This window comes from Plectropomus leopardus, chromosome 8 (genome assembly GCF_008729295.1).
Source record: "Plectropomus leopardus isolate mb chromosome 8, YSFRI_Pleo_2.0, whole genome shotgun sequence".
Classification (NCBI taxonomy): domain Eukaryota; kingdom Metazoa; phylum Chordata; class Actinopteri; order Perciformes; family Serranidae; genus Plectropomus; species Plectropomus leopardus.
Window position 1 is genome coordinate 12751727 of NC_056470.1, and position 17864 is coordinate 12769590.

The 17864-nt window shown below is 38.2% G+C and overlaps 1 protein-coding gene across 2 annotated transcripts in view; it reads left to right on the top strand.

Annotated features, from left to right (window-relative positions):
- The window catches only part of acot7 (acyl-CoA thioesterase 7), a 75417-nt gene extending 57553 nt beyond the window's left edge, over positions 1–17864 (top strand). For both annotated transcript variants that reach the window (XM_042491913.1, XM_042491912.1), the window contains exons 8-9: positions 2141–2325; positions 17350–17864. In XM_042491913.1, the coding sequence (XP_042347847.1) occupies positions 2141–2325; positions 17350–17448 (284 nt within the window). In that variant the 3' untranslated portion in view covers positions 17449–17864. The remainder of the gene's footprint in view (positions 1–2140; positions 2326–17349) is intronic.

Genomic DNA, 17864 nt, shown 5'->3' on the forward strand with positions numbered 1-17864 from the left:
AAAGTCCATTAACACTTTGAAATCTGGAGCAAAGTTACTATTCTTGTGCTACTTTCAGATGCCTTTCACAAGTATTTAAACCTTTCAACCCTGAGCAAATTGGTGCCATTTATTAAAAAAAAAATGGGAGAAAAAGCAATGAGTTATGAGTTACTTGTTAAGAAATGCTCCACAAATTACAAGAAATTAGTAGATATAGAAAATCATTTTTAATGAAGCTAGGGGAAATGTCTAGGGAAAAGAAAAGCTTGGAAAAATGTGTTTTTATAATGATTGATTTAAAAAGGGACAGTGCAAATAAAATAAATAATTAATTATTAAATACACAAGATATAAAAATGCCAGAATTAGCCAGCAGGCTATTTTCCATCTGTAGTCCCTTGGCCAAGGTCTTACACAAGGCTTCCGTAAAAAACAAACACAAAAAGCAAAAGAACAAAGAAATAGGGCATACAATTTAAAATACTTCTTTAAACACACCAGCAAGAGAAAGAGCAACAAAACAAGACAAGACAAAACAAAACAAATATCAACAAAAAATCAATCAGACAAAAAAAGAGCAAGACATGCAATTGAAAGACTGGTAAAGAATATACAAATTAGAAAGCTCTGTAAGCGGTGGTGACATATTTACATATAGAATAACATCGCAAAGCAAGCAGGACCTATAAATAACAGCATCAATAAATATTTGAAATATGTTGCAGAATTATTATAATTCTTTAGGCACCTTTTCCAAATATTGATTGCATTGTTTGTCTTGTTCATTTTTTTTTCTTTTTTATGTACTATTTTTCAGGTAATTTTCTTGTACTTATTACAATTACGAGGCAGCTTATTTCCTCTTTTGCTGCTCATTGCTTTCCTCCCATATTTTTGAAAGAAATGAAGCCAATTTGCTCATGTTTCAAGGGGTTAAACTCACCAACTGTCCTCTTACCTCATTAAGGCCCATGCTACTAACCTTGGTTTCATCTCTGACTCTCCCCTAAAATCTAAAGGCAATTGTCAAGTCCAGTTTCTTTCAGTACTGATCCATCTTCTTGCAGCCAAATTAAAACATTTTTTCTCCCACCTACACATGGAAAAAGTCATCCATGCATTCATATCCTCATGGATCAACTACTGCTCCTCCCTCTACTCTGGTATCACTCAGTTGTGCTTGTCCCACTTGCAGTTTGGTTAGAAAGCTCCTGGACAAGAGTCCACATCACCCCCATCCCGGCCACCCTGCACTGGCTGCCAATTCTCTACAGAATTCATTTTAAGGTCCTTTTTTTAAAAAAAAAACAAAACACAGAGGTGATTGCACTTTTGTGGTCACGGCCCCTGAACTTTGAATCAGTCTCCCTTCTCTCTTTGATCAGCCCCTTGCCTAACTTTGTGAAAAAACTTAACTCAAAACCTATTTGTATTTCCTTGAGCTTTGCCCTCATGCTTGTTTTATTTTGTTAGCTCCTCCAGGATACTAGGATGTTGCGATTGCAGCAATTACACAAATTCAGTCAATTCCCATGAGTGTTAGATTGCTGGGATCATTAAATGGCTCAATGTCAGATGTTAGCCGCTGCTGTGCTAGCTCATGCTAGCCAGGCATAGAGAGCAGGTGAAGTGCGAGTGCCCATCCCTTTCACCATCACAAATAGATTTGAATTTGCTCATAATAATAAGCTCCGGATCGGCGACAGCATTGCAACAAATTTTGTACTTTTTTCTTGCCCCTGCAATTTCACTAAAACAAAACAAAAACAAAGAAACTAAAAAAATGCCTACAAACATTACAACATGCATCACAATGTTGTTTAAAAAAAAAAAGTTCAGGGGATCTAAGGCTGCAACACAACCAAAAACAGGTGCAAAATCCTGGAGTGTAGTTGATTGTTTTGGCACTTATGTTCTTACTAAGTTTTAATGTAATAGATTTTATTGCTCTTTTACTATTGTACAGCACTTTGATTAACCACTGTTTTAAAAAATAAATATGCTCTATAAACAAACTCAAGTTGAAACTTTTAAATCAAGATGAAAGGAGTTTCTTCATTGAAATAAAAATGTCTTAATGGCAGCATGCTACTAGAAAACTTGTATACTGCATGAACACCAAATATAACTTTCTCTTCTTTTTCCTTCTCTCCCCAAGGCTGTGTGGTGACGGTGACGGGGCGTCTTACATTCGTCAGTAACAAGTCTATGGAAATTGAAGTGTTGGTAGATGCGTCCTCGCTGATAGAGACAGGTGTAGAGAAGTATCGCGCCGTCTCTGCCTTCTTCACCTTCATCTCCCTGGACAAAGATAATAAGCCTCTGCCTGTCCCCCCTCTTAAGGTAAGTTCCATAAGGTCTCTGTTTCCAACATCTGACAGTAATTTGATCCTTGACTTCATTTTGTATCCTCATAGGGCTAAATTTACACAGACTGAGACTGATGTGATTGATGTGTCCACTGAGTGTGGTGTACATTACTGCACACAGATTTTTTTAATTCTTTTTTCTTAGTCCTTCAATTTTTTATGGTGATCAGGTCATGTATTTTAATAATTTTTCTGCAGCTTCTGTTAATAAAGTCTGTGCATCCTTTTCAGATCTGTGAGGGTGCTGATAAAGATTAAATTGGAAACATGTCCTTGGATAGCATGCTTAATGAAAAAGAATGATGAAATCTAAAATATTCCCTTCAGAGCAAGAGAGTGTTTTCACAGGCTATCAAAAATAAGTTATGTATAAAAAATATTACTGCTTTATATTTAACCCAATTTAATTCATTACGTCCACCCCTGACTAAGTGTTTTTCTCTAGATAGTATTGATTCAGTAATTAGATCATCTCTTTCTCTGCTTTTGCCCCAATATACACATTCCCTCAGTCAGTGACTACGTTTGCATACACAAAATATTCTGTTTTTTGCCCTTACTGCATAAAGACAGTATTCTTATTAAGCTGTTTACATGACTGATGAAAATAAATAAGCCACTAATATTTCAGTTTCACAGTTTTACAAGCGACATTTATTAGTTAACAGTATTGTGCAACAACAGATTATGATTTTTTTGTTTCTTTAATGATTTTTTTGGCTCCACCAACACAATAGTTTTGTTGTTGCGTTGTTGTAGCAACACATAAACATTTACCTGCTCACTGGCTTGCTACTTTGTGTAAGCTACTTAGTATCGTGCACATTTATCTGTGTATTTCCAGTGAAATAAGAGTCTGTTAATAGTTGCTTTGGTGGCCTGAGTGATTCACATGAGTTAGTTTGATCAGACAGTAGGTTGCTCCAGTGTGAGCCCGCTCAATGCCATGATCTCTGTCACCTCAAGTCCAGTATCAGACGGTTTCTGTATGTTGGTGGCTCTCAGGCTGTGGTTGGTGTAAGACGAGCGTGTCCCTGCCTCACTGCACATATACCAAATGCTAGCCGTGGCAGCTGCTCCCTTCCTGGGCTGCAGAGAGAGGGGTTTTACATCAGGCGGAATTTTGCTCAGGTATTTTTTAAGCAGTGCTATCGGTCAGGGGATTTCCTCGCTCTTTGAACATTGCTGTAATCTCTGGTAACGTTAGATAACTATGGTCCGTTAATGTAGGCATATGGTTTAGAATACCTGTTAAGTGAAGTACTACGTGCATAATTAAAAGTCCCAGTGATGCTGTACTGTATATTGGCACTGATGGAATGCCTCTCGACCAATCAAATTGCTTGGTCGGAACTTATTGTTGTATAATTTGGAATATTGTCATATTTGGAATAATAGTTGAATATTAGTATGTATGTGAATTTAGTTGGAAAGCTCACAGCATGAGAAACGCTGTCTTTTATTCGTCAGTTTTATATGTAGATGTCTTTTCAGTGCATTAAATAGTTTGCTGTGTCTACACATTAACTTTGAGCACCAAGGGCTGAATGCTAATATCTCTACAACATCCCTGGACATCTGTGTCGCGCTGACTCAGCACTTATTGTCAGGGTGTAAAGTGTGCATGTTTACCTGCAGACAGGCCAGAGATGCCTGCTGTTTGTTCTGCCTCGGCAGTACACGATGATCCAAACCCTGTTTATATGCAAACACTGTACGTGCAGGCCATCTGTTTAACTCAGCACATTTACATTTCCTGGCGCCATTTGCACAACCTGATTGTCTCTGTGATGATCCCTTTAAAACTCGTCCAACTATTCTGCATCTGTGAATGGGATTTAGACAACAGAGGAGCCATTAAAATCAAATTTAAAGTACTTAATAAAGCATTTAGTGGAGTGCAATGAGTTTAAACATTTATTTAATGTTAATAATAAAGATTATGACGCCATACTTTGTGACTCAGCAATTTCTATTCAGTTTGATGTCTTTGGACGTTTTTTGGACGTCTAGCTGAATGGCTGTCATTGCACAACGTGGTATGAACCAGTACCTTGATAAATTTGGTAATGATAGCAGTGACTATAATTTAAAGTCAAGCACAGTCCCTAACAATGGCATGGGCTGAGTGGGCAGCTTCACTGAAGTTTGACAAACCAGCCGCAGGTCATTATTTTCTCGAGTGCACACTTGTACAAAATTCAGAGTTTGCACCTGGGCTAATCATTAAACTTTAAGTATAGGCAGAGCACTGAATAAGGCAGGAAAATGTGTGCAGGGTTTAAATTGGAAATGAGTGGAGCCAAACCAGCAGTTGTTAATTTAAACCCGATAATGATATGGGTTAATCAGAAGTTGCTATATTTCTTATTTATTAGAAAACTATTCACACAACAATTTCAGGATTGAGTTTAGGATCATTTTTGATCACAAGAGTTAGAAATTTAACACAGTTACCCAAATGAAGATTTTCTTTTGTCACCAGCATGGACACCTTTTACTTGAATGATACTCATATCATTCACTCATTTCACTCGTATCAACCCATTTTTTTTCAACAGGCAGTTAAATGATATCCTGGCAGCTTCTGTCTTGACTACTCTTTAAATAAAATCATGAGTCCTCTTTGTCCGCGACTGAGACAGCACAGACAAAAAAAGTCTGACACAAGACCAGTGTTAAGACTGGTATGAGACCAAGACCAACTTCTAGTTCTACAAAACCATGTCTAACTCAGCCTAAGATCTTAAAAGAAGAGGGATGCATCACTGCATGTCCCTCCTTGCTTCAGGTAACACAAGTGTGTGACAAGAAAATGGGCAATAAGAATGCTAAGCCTTGCCAAGCTTATTATTGTGGATGAGAAAAGGGTTGTTATGGCAGTGCCATCAAGTGCTACATTGACCCCTCTTATCATAAATATTCACACACACATTGATAGATGCAGCATCAGCTTTTAACACCATGACATGTCTATTTGAAAGCAGACTTCTCTGCTTCTGCTCCTGCCAGACAGAAATATGCATCAAATGTGCATCATCGTTGGTCGGCCTTTTCAAAAGCACCTATCAGTCTCCCCATTTCCATTTCACAAAACCCCCCGTTAGGTTTGCTCCATTGTCTGGCTCGCTCCATGCATTCATTACCTGGTTTTCCATCTTGCACAGGCCTTTGTTTTAATGGCAGGGAATTGCTGCCATGATTAGAGTCATTGTAATTTCTCCGTTCACCTCAATTTTATGAAAAGAGAGGCTAAAAAAAAAAAAAATCTCCTGGTGATTTTAATAATTCATCCTCAACACTATAAATGGAAATCTAAATGGAGGCAGGCCTGCCAGGGCTCTGATGTAGCATGTCAGATAAACAAGGGCAGCAATGGAGAAATTCATGTGTGTGCATGAAAATGTTGGATAGAGATACAATATAGACAGACTCTATCTCTCTCTGTCTCTGTGTGTGTGTGTGTGTGTGTGTGTGTGTGTGTGTGTGTGTGTGTGTGCGCGTGTGTGTGTGTGTGTGTGTAAAACAAAGACAAATGAAGCTGTAGTGCATGCAGGCCGGTGTGTGTGACACAGTGGGCTTTGCGTGTGGAGGTGCACGTGCTTGAACAGATCACTGAGCACGAATGCGTGTGTTTATTTATTTGAGTGAGAGAAGGAGGATGAGGCTCAATCAGGGCGATTTCTGGCTTTATCACTATTTACTGAGGGATTAAATATGGGATGAGATTGACTCAAAACAAGAGAGTGCCCGTCCAAAACGTATTGATGGCGGTGAACCTATTCATAGATGTCGGTCCCCTGGTATCTATAATCAGGTTTAGCATGTCAATCCAATTAACACCTGAATTCCCCCTAACGATGGGGATGGGACTGTGAGGGATGAAAATGCAACGATGGCATCCATTTAATTTCACTTGGGGCAACTAACACCAGCTATTTTAAATTGTCCTATCAAACAGCATTCATATATCTGCTTGTTGTGATAACACTTTCCACAGTAACTCGAAGTGGGAATACACAACCCCTCATAAAACTGAAATGTGATATTATTACACTTCAGTTTTTGAATGGATTAAACAAACAAGATTAGACATGAGCTTTAAAGATGCTGTAATTTGGACTTTGTTACAATTGGACACAGCTAACCTTACTGTTTCCATTCTCTCTGCTAAGCTAACTGTGGCTGCTGGCTGCAACGTCATATTTGAAGAATCTACACCAATTTTGATAGCCTTGCACCTATATGATGTGTGTATAACTACCCTCTTTCAATTTGTCAATCTGACTCTTGTCAAGAATAAAATGTTTTTTTTCCCCAAAAGTACCAAACTATTCCTTCAAAGATTATCCCAAATTATCCTGTATGATTATCTAAATGTAAGTCTGCCTTCATGCCCTCTGTGCTGCCTGATCTAATTTATTGAAGAAAAAAAAGAAGCCATACCCCTTTTTTTCATATCATCTTCATCTGGTTGTACTGAAAATCCTTGTGTCAGAGGATGATGCTACACTTCTGTGATGACTCCATCCTGATATCAGTGGTAACCACTGTATAAGAGCTGTGTGACGGTAAAGCTCCACCACGCTCGACCAATTTACAACCCTGCTGGTCACTTGTGGCTGCAGCGTGATTAGCTGTTTTTATATGAGCACCATTTGAATCTCTCTTGTCTTGCCAGTTTTGTCCACTAGCTTTGTGAAGAAAACCAATGATCAATTGATCAATCAATAAATGGGAGCGATATTCTGGTTGCATATTGCGGGGCTGCACCGTGACAGTGCATATATACAACCAATTGGAATAAACTCGCTTTTGCCCTGCCCTGCCTCTCACTTATGTCCATCCTGCAATCCCCCCACCCTCTTCTCTACCAGCTCCACATAAGGGTGTTTTATTTTACTTAGAATGAAAAGTACAAAACAATTTAAAATCCATTAGGAGGCACACATGGGACTCTCATGCACGCACGGCCAGACGGTCTACCATGGAACAGAGAAGCTCAGATTACAACACACACACACACACACAGGGCACGTGACTTAATTCTCTGCTCATTTCGCCAGTATATCACAATATCCTCACAAAGCAATAGTTGTTTGCTGCTATATTAATGCTGCGAGTGTTGCATACAGCACCTTTAAAGTATTTATATTTTCACCGAATATCTTATCCTTCCCTGAATCCTGTTCATCTGAAACACCTCCAAGCTTTCACTAATGAAATTTTCATGACATTGTGGCAAATTTTGCTCCAGTTGTGTTCTATAAATAGCCTGATCGAAAGGACAGCTTGTGCTATTTTTGACTGCAGGTGCTTTTCCCCCTCATTCTCTCATCCTCATTTCCTCTTGAGTGAGCTCGTTGCTGTACTATTTTTAGATTTGCCTGTTTTAGCTCAGCAGGGGGTTAGGGACTCTGTGTATGTCTGTGTGTGTGTGCATGTGCATGTGTGTGTGTGTGAGGGGGTTGTAGATGGGCTGTCACCGACATAGCGCGCTGTGGATATTGCTGAATTGGGGAAAGAGGACAGCATGAGCAGAAGGGAGGATATCAGGGGGATGCCTCGCCTCTCAGCAGCAGTACCCTTAAAGAGTGCTGAAATAATATATGTGCACACTGGGCCAGTGTAGAAATAATCGAAAATCCCCGGAAGCACCTTTGACCAGCGAACGTCTTTGTTGTATTCATGATAATTTCAATGGGGTAACAGTCGCCTCAAGGTTAAAAAAACTGGCATGTTATCAGAAGGTCAGCACTTTGAATTCTAAGCCAGTGGCCAGAGCAAAGAGTCTGAGTGTGGATGTGTGTTATAGTGTGAATGAAAAAACTGTGTGCACATTAGGCAGTCTTTATGCTGAGGCATAAATGTTAAGATAATAAGTGAATTAATTCTTGGCGAAAATAAAGAAGGTTTGGTCTCTCTCTTCTTTTTAAATATTTCATCATGTCTCTTTTTCCTGCTTTCTTTTAATCCATCTCTCCTTTTATCTCTCACTCCTTCTGTCTCTATTTATCTTTCTGCTTTCCTTCCATCCCCCTTTATCCTCCTTTTCTTTCTTTCTCTTGCATCTCCCTCCCTCCTTGCTGGCAGAGACTCAGCTGGCCTCCCGTGACACGAAAACAAGCCTGGTTGTCATGGCAACCCCCTGTAGTCCACATGAAGTGATGCACATTTATTTTTAGATGCCTCCCATTCAAGACAATCAGCAACGGGTTAACGGGTACACTTGTGCCATACAGAGTTGCAGATATTTCTGACTCTGTGGCAATCCGAGGCACAAAACACTCGACATACCGACGTTTGTTCTCGTTGTGCCTCAGTCTGTGAATCTGTAGGATGGTTAATTATGAATATGCAGCATCTTTGATCATACCGTACTCATGAATATACATAGAAGCCTATGATGCTTTATATTCATAGATTTCAATAATAATAGAACAAACACCTATGAACTTTCACCTATGGACAGATATGACAAGAGAAATGTTGTAAATCACTTTTTTTTAATTTTATGTGAATGTGGCCTTTTCATAACAAAAGCTTTGTTAGAGTATTTCTTAGTTTCTTCAGTATTATTTGTAATACAAAAAAGCAAAAGTAAGAAGTTTACTTTTACCCTCTTTCTACCAACATGGAACTGGTTCCATTTTGGTTAATGCACCTAATATTGAGCTGTTCAGAGCATTACAACAAAAAATAAATTGGTCCAGAAGCCAAAAAGATTGGTTCTCAGCTGAAAACCAAACATTTGCAGTTTTTACTTGACCTGAGGTATGAATCGTGTTGACATCAGTGGGCTTTTCAAACTCTACAGACAGGAAAGAAATAATGGTGAAGAAAACTAGGGGAAGGTCAAGTGACAAATTGAAAAAAAAAGAGCACGCTATAACAAATGTTTGCAGGTAATATATGTAACCTGGGATTTTGCTACTGTTGGCCCTCCACTAAAGACACATCCTTGATTGCCGTAGTTCCAAGTAAAACTGGTGGAAATGCAGGCTGGTTAGCTAGATAGCACCAAGGTTATGAGCATCCTGAACAGAACTGGTTCAAGAACCAGAGTTAATTTGTCAGAAAAGGTGTATTTGTGTTATTACCTTGAAATTGGCTCCATCCACCCATTTATGTGGATATTCAATTTGAGCTTTGAAAAACAACAACGACAACACCTGAGTGGAAATACCAATAATGGGAAACATCTCAAAATCTCACCAAAAAAAACCTCAACATTTTATGCTTGGGGGAGGTGGAAAAGATGGTGTATTGGTAAATGGTAAATGTGACTAAGTGCTGTGGAAACAGATTCAGTGATTAAATGATAATGTATGTTATTGCTCAGGCCAGAGCAGTCTCTCTTTTGTTGTCTCTGGACTGCGTGACACACTTCTGCATACATGGGTGTTACTAGAACTTATCAGAGAGCATTACTAGCTCTTTATTGTCCAATGTACTATCTTTAATTATACATCCAGTGTTTTCCTTCATTTGAGGTTTGACCAGCACTCTTTTAATTGCGTAATCTCAGTCAGCTCTCTTTTGCAGTGGCACCTGACTGGAGAATTAGTGTCACTTACTGCTTATCTTAATGGAGCAACTCCCAATATTTGCATAACAGTAGTGCTGGAAAAGCACATAAATTCACTTTTTTTTTTTCGGATTTTCTTAAAATTTGTGCTACATTTGAATTGAAACCATACTCATGATTTATATCTTTAAATACTGCCATACATTTTCTAAAGCATACAAAAGCAATATGCACATTGTTGAATGAGTTTTTACAGGTCATGATCGGAGTCCATCCCTTTTTGAACATCAGCTTTTGAATGGAAATGTGCTTGAGTGAGGTGATTTAGTTCTGTGAATATCTTGTTTTATTTTAATCAAATAGTTGTCTCGTATTGCAGTTGAAAGCTCTGACTCATTTGACAAATTCTCCACTTCTTTGCCTTTTTCATTTAATGTTCTGCATTCATGAGATAGAATTTGTTGTCAGAAGAAAAACAAACCAATGACACACCACTACACAACGATAAATACCCATTGTAAATGTACAGATTATGGTATCACTTATGCAACACTACTGTTACTGTGCTGAGGCCCAGATTATTGAGGAATTGAAGGTGATTGCTGTACAAACTAAACTACGGATAGGGAAAAAAAATGATATCATAGAATATTAATCATGACTGAACAGATGGATTCACAAACAGAGGTCCTTTTAGTGTTCAGAAAAAACAAGCATAGAGTATTTAAAAGGAATCAATTTATGTCTACAAATGAAACACTTTTCAGGATTTTCTAAAATGTCATCTTTTGTGTGTGAGTGTATCTTTCTCTCTTTCTGTCTCTGTGTCACACATAAACATATAGCTAAGTATTCAGACTTATTTTTTGAGCTACAGCTTAGTGCTACTTCTGAGACGTTGGCATTTGGCCCGTGCCCACTCCAGTCTGGATGATTACAGCCTGTGTCCACACAAAGAAGCCCCTCTGGCATTTTGCTGGCATCGTCCAAGCAATCCATTTTACAAACCTTGTCTCTTGTCCAAGTTTACATAATTTGTCACACATTCAGCTGTCCACCTAAGGGATGACCTTCCGGCCAGGTGAAACAGCTGTTTTTCTTGGCCGTTTGACCTGATCAACCAAGGCTCTGAGGTCTGACTTTGTCTTTGTTTCGAGTTGATGACATTCAAATTGATAATTTTATGTGACTTTATGATAACTCTGGGAATGTTGGTACATGTTGGTTCAAACAAAAAAAAATTCAACAACTATTGGACATGATGTGAAATTAGGTTATATCCTAATTACTTTCATTATACTCTGACCTTTTCACATTTAGCGTTTTAAGTAAAGTGTCTCAACAGCTGTTTAATGCTTTGACATGAAATTTTTGTTGTGACATTCATATATTTGGTGATCTCTAAGCTTTTAAACCTGTGCCATCAACACTTTTTGTTTAGTTCCGATGAGCAAATGTTTCCATGCAAACTTAGATGGTGAACATGGTAAACATACATGGTAGTGGGTCAGCCAGTCATCAAAAGATTGGCGTTTCCAGTTCACATGTTGAAGACAGTGAACCCTGAATTGCTCCAAATGGCTGTGCCATCAGTGTGAGGGTATGTGCATGTTTAAACTGAGTAACCACTTGATGCTCCTTCAAAATGGAATCACTATCCAGAGACCCCAATGTTTAAATACTCAACTTTACAGCTGAAATAAACATGTTTACTGCCTGTTACAAAAATAGGTTTCTACTTTTCAGACTGGACTGTTCTCCTGCTGATAAACTAACAGTTTTTTGGATTGAAAGAAAATTACTGGAACATTTAAGTCCCTTGCTTGCTTGCTTTGTTTGGCCTAGTGAAATAAAAAAGCTAATATTTTAACAGGTGGCAGCAGAAAAACACCACCTGGAAATATCTTCTTGGAAACAAGTTAATTCTGAGTGAAAATGCATTTTGATCCAATCACAAGAAATAATGCCAAAACCAAGGAGCGTAGGAGAAATTGCACATCAGTTAATTTTAAATTAAATCAGACAATCCAGTGTATGAATAGTTAGACCTTAAGGCCTAGACACACCAAACTGACATAATCAAAGAGCTAGCAGCGATGAAGGCTGATTGTTGCATTGCCTCATGTTGCCTGTGTCTTGGCCAAAAGGTTGTGTTTAAACACGGAAAAGACTACAGCCAATGACAGACCAATGCGTACGTTCTGCACCTGTATGGAGAAAATAATTCTCCATACCAGCATTTGGTTTGTGTTTGTCATGATGGCCTCAAGATGCTGGTTAGACAGTTAACAAATTAACAACACAACCTGATGTTAAAAGAACAAAGGATATTTACAGTGTGAGAGAACGATAATACAATTACAAATTGACAAGCTCAAAAGCTAAAAATATAATATAACCTGATATAACAGCTTTGTTTTGATCTCATACACTCTTGACTTTAGTCGTTTGCTTTCCTCACTTGAGTTTCTCTTCACTTTCTCCGAGCTGAACGACCAGTCAGAGTGATTTCTCTCACTGACGGGCTCTTCCATCTCTGACACCATTTGACCGTCAGGGCCCCAATACTAACCTGTCCTTCACTCACTCAGTCTCATGTTCTCTCCTGCCAGAATCGTCTTTTTTTCTTTTGCTTTGCTTTTTCTTTGGATAGAAACTTTAGAGGACCATACTGTTATTAACTGCCATTCTTCATTAGCAATAGTCAGGAGTACAGTTCCTTTTAATGGCATGTTCATTAAACTATCTCAAGCTGTAGTTGACAATGGTTTTAAAAGTGTAATTAAATAATGGTGAAGTCCTCAGGGGCTTGAGTGACAGAGAAAGAAAGATGAAAAGAGAAAGGAGAGAAACAATGAGAATAAAAGGTAAAAATAGCCTGTAGACATCGTTGATAGATCATACATGTCATACACACCTAAATGGCTGTGTATTACTCAGGGTGTAATTGTTTGTGTGTGTATATATTAATATATTTGTGACACTCAATTTGCATCCCTGAATTTACCCTCTGTCAGCACATTATACACATACGCACACACACACACACACACACACACACACATAAACATTAAGATGCTCACACACACACACACATAAACATTAAGATGTTCACGCTTTAACAATGTATAGCTAATCTACCACATGTCTCTGGAACATTTTGTTGATTTCTTATAATGTTACTCAGTGCCACCTTGTATCAAATAGCTGTTCTTCTCTCTGGTGACTGTAAAAAGAACCAACAGACCAATGATCTTTTAAACATTATTACTTTTCACTGCTGGTCAAAGGTAGTCTCCCCCTCATCTTCCCATCTTTCGTGTTTTATTTGGCTGTGCTTGCAGGGCTGCAGTCCTTCTGTACTATTTTTGGGCTTGTAATGAAATCATTTTAAACCAGTGTTCTGTGTTAAATGATGGATGCCCTTGGTACGCACAGCAGCTGTTCTAAATTAGATGATTTATAAACCTCTGTTTGGTGTCAGGGTTCCAAATCAGCTTGTCGGGGCTTATTTCAATAACACTGTAATGACCAGCTCCCTGCACATTTTTATACTCACAGTCCAGTTGCAAATAAAAGCCTGATATTCCCGCTGAAGTAGACAGTGGATTAATATTAACTCAAAAAATATTATAATCATAGAGGCTTTGTTTGTGTAGCTGTCTGCCTTCCAACTGTTGATTATCACTTCAAAAGAAAATGCTGTTGTGCTGTTATGATTTTGGAAAAATATATTATATGATATAACCTTTTTTGTTGTGATTTGTTACAATATACAGCAGTGAGACATCACTTCTGCTACTTATGTATTGTAATATTAGTATATTCCTTTTATATGAGCAGAGAGCAACAAGGCAAAGAGAGCTTTTAAAGGCTTCTGTTTATCATCTGATATCGTATCCATGAATTTTCTGTGAGACTGTACGCAATCTGTAACTTTCAAACACTGGAATAAGACTCCAGTTGTTTACATTTTTATGAATGGGGAAATGAAGGACCAGGAAAACCAGGAAATGGAGATTTTGAAAATCAAATAGTTTGAGCAGAGTTTATTTTTATGTTAGGGCTGTTTATCATTTATAAGAGGCGAGGAATCAGTGCAAAATGGGGAGGCACTTCAAACAATTTTTTAAGCTTTGGGGAGGGAATTTTTTTGGACATTCAACTTTAAATGGTCATATTTTTTTATTTATTTAAAATACCCACCGAACCCCAAAACCCACAGGTGGGTTTAAAAGGCATGTTTTCTTTAAAAATCTCCAAAATCAAATAATTTTTATCACAGCCAGAAACATATTTAAAAATATTTTTATTTGTGGTGGATGGAGGGTCATGCATTTTCCCCCAGTCATCACAGCCACCCCATACTCTGATAAATAAATTACAGTCCCTAAATGTTTTTAAAAACACTGGAAATGTGGTGAAACTTGGTCCCTTCCTTCTTTCTTTCTTTTTTTGGGAAGTCAATGACCTGGAATTATCCATTACTTTCAGTTGAATGGCAAAAGCAAAATTGACTGAGCAGTATGTTGACTGTTATATAAGCAGAATACAACAAACACACCAAAACAACAGCTGTATGCTCCTCAATCTGCACTACAGAGATGGATCATATCAATGTTCAGTTTGTAGCTCAGTGTCACTATTTTATTATTCTAATCACATTTGAGTCATGACCCCTGGGTTTGTTCCTGGCATGTTTGCCATATCTGTTACCACCCTGCTCTCTCCATAAAGTTAAGACGCCATCTGTCAGCTTTGCACCCAGCGTGTTGCTGAGTGGCAGGTGCTCTTGAATCTGCCAACCACCTGGTGTGTGCACAGCAAAGAGCCTCCTATCTCAACATGTCATTGATGCAAATATTCGCTTGTACAGGTTTACATACAAACATGTACAAGCTTACACATACAACACACTCGCGGGCTCCTTTAGAACGTTGTGCAGATAAGGGAGTGGGAAAATGGGCAGCTCCATCAAAGTGAGTGTTGACAGTGTCACTGGTGGTAGTATTGTTGTTAAAGTCACAAGATTGCCAGGCAGTCTAATTAAACTTTGCAGGCCAGAGAGTGTGCTTCCTTCTACGAGTCAGTCAAACTGAGCTAAGTGAAAGAGAAGATTTGTTCTTCACAGGTTCTTCTTCGAAAGTGCTGCTTAGAATGAAAACAGAGGTGATTCATAGCAGCTGTAAATCCAAGGGGTGTGTGTGTTCCCAGAGTTCCTTGATGTGATGGTGCAATCAAAGTGTAATACCAATATATTTGGTATATGGTATGCTAAAACTGATTGGAAATGTGTATATAACACCATTTAATAGGGGAAATTTATTTACCCCATTACTTAAGACACTGTTAGGCAACCTGTATCTTATGTGATGGATTGTAAAATTCCTTTACTTCTTTATAAAGATTTAAATGACCTTGTTTCTCCATACATCAGAGATTGTCTTTCATTTTATGTTCCAGCCAACCACTTTATTTTGAAATGTTCCTCGTATGTGCCATAAAGGTCCTGGTGAGAGAGCCCTCTGTTTTTATGCCCCTAAACTGTGTTGCTCACTGGCTCTTGATAATAGTAGGGTGAGCTCAGTACTTTTTAAAAGGAAATTAATGGCCTCTCTTTTTTTAATCTGGCTTTTAATTTTCAACAGTGTTACAGCCTTACTTTTAATTTTTTTTTTTTTTACTTTACTTTATCCCATTGTTTTTTTTGTGGGCTTTTACCTATATATGTATACATTTCATTGTTTTATTTTTGTAATTTACTAGTCTTGTAAAATTCAATTTGTCTCATTTATTCTTTTTTTGTCTGTGTGGTTTCAATTTTGCTTTGTGAAGCACTTTGGAGTGCATGTTTTATGAAAAGTGCTTTTTAAATCAAGTTGAGCTAAGTTATAAAAGTAGATGGTGCTACAGTACAATGGTACAGCTGAAAACATTTGGATTCATCCAGCTGGGGACTGAATATTCACATCCGTTTTCATGGGAAATCTGCAAATTACCTGTACTTATCCTGTCATGGACCAAAATATTGGTTGAAGTTGCAGTCTTAACGATTCAGTCCTGGTTGACTGGTGATAATAAATACGATTTGATACTACAGGGTTCAGAGTCCTTGGGCCGCAACACAATCTACTGTAATTTTAGACAGCAGGGCACAGCGAAAGGAGTTGGTTACTTTGCTAAGTTGGAGTTTAGCTTGTGGTCTGCAACTCTTCACCTAACAGCTTGTAGGTTTCTCCTTTAATTTTAAGCTGCGGCATGAAAGCAGCAGTATTGCAGTCAAGACCACATAAACAGAGACCAAGTCATGATCAACACCAGAGTGAATTGAGGCTGAGACAAGACTAAGACCAGATCAGTGCGAGTCCCACACTGCATGACACACCCTAAGGATCAAATGTGAAACCTACAAACGATAGGCACATCTCACATTGATCTGACAGATGCACATTCCCATGAAAATACCCTGACAAAACAAATGAATGAGCAAACAAACAAGTAGTCTGGAGCTGAAACCAACTTGTTTTATACTACTTTGCACATACAATGTTTAACTCCACATTTCTTGTCTTGAACATAAATCCAGAGTCATTTTTGAGTCTGAGATGAGACTGACACTGCCAAAATGTGGTCTTGAGACCAAGAAAGACCCCAAATACCAAAGCATTGACTAGCAGTAGAACAGCTTTTTGTTTTTGCAAAGGTCACCTTTGAAACCTAGTTGATAATATTGCAAACATGTAAATATTGTAATATGGCATTAGTGGGCCATAGGCTCAATCATTGTAGTGTTACCTCATTAAGAATTAGATAATGTCTTCACAAACGTTAATTTAAAAGACAATCTCTGTGATTATTACTCTAAGAGAGCTTTTGGTGCTGTTAGATAAGAAGACAACAGTCATCAAAAAACCATTTGTTATCCTTTCAGTAACTGTACAGCAAAATTCACATAAAATTCATGAAATCTGCTAATTTGTTGCCCTGATTATGTTATCTCAGGACCAAAGAACTGAACTTCAGGGCAGGCTTACTGACAGACATCACAATCCTTACAGGCATTGCAGCCAACATAACAGAAATACAATTGTTAATGTACAAACATATTCATAATGCTCTCAGCTGTCTATGTTGCTAAAATGCCTTGAAAAGGCAGTTTAGGAATTTAAAAATGTGTCATGTGTCCTGCACGTACCTTGCAAATCACCTCATGTGGTTTTAGTCAACTACTTAGATGCATTGTATGTCTTCACTCTAAAACGCAGAGCTCCTCCAAGTTTCAATCACTCATTCTGTATTTCATTAAGAAGATGAATGGCAATTACAACGACACCGACTGGTAAATTAGATCAGAGCTTCATGCTCACAGTTAATGTAATAACCGCAGGGGAAACATTCCAGTGCACATTATGTGTAAGTAATGAATGTGTCTCAAAACAAATTTTTTGTCTTTTTCTGTGTTTTCTTTAGATTGAGGGAGAGGAGGAGCAAAGACGCTTTGAGGAGGGCAAAGCTCGTTACCTCCAGAACAAAGCAAAAAGACTCGCAGATAAGGAGCGCCAGCAGTGATGCCGTTGCTCACCAGAGTTCAACGTCTGCAACAACAGTATATCAGCCCCACACAACACATACAGTATGAAGGAAAACAAACCCTTCTCTCCTGTTCTGTAATTGTAGCCTCCTATTAAACCTGAACCTGTGATGATTTTTTTCCCGTGCTTTGCACCAAAGTGTCCACATGTGGCTGTATATGTATTTAAAGTAAAATAGTTTATTTTGGGTTTATTTTTGATTGATGTATGAAGACTATTGATGATCACTGTCAGTGCAAAGTGACAGTCTGACTGTAGAAGCACTATTTTATTCTAAGAAGATTTTTAAGTATGAAGACTTCATGATCGGTGTCAGTGCACAGTGATAGTCTGAGCGCAAGGAAAATGATGAATAAGTGAGTGAATAATAATGAATAAAAGATCCAAGCGTGA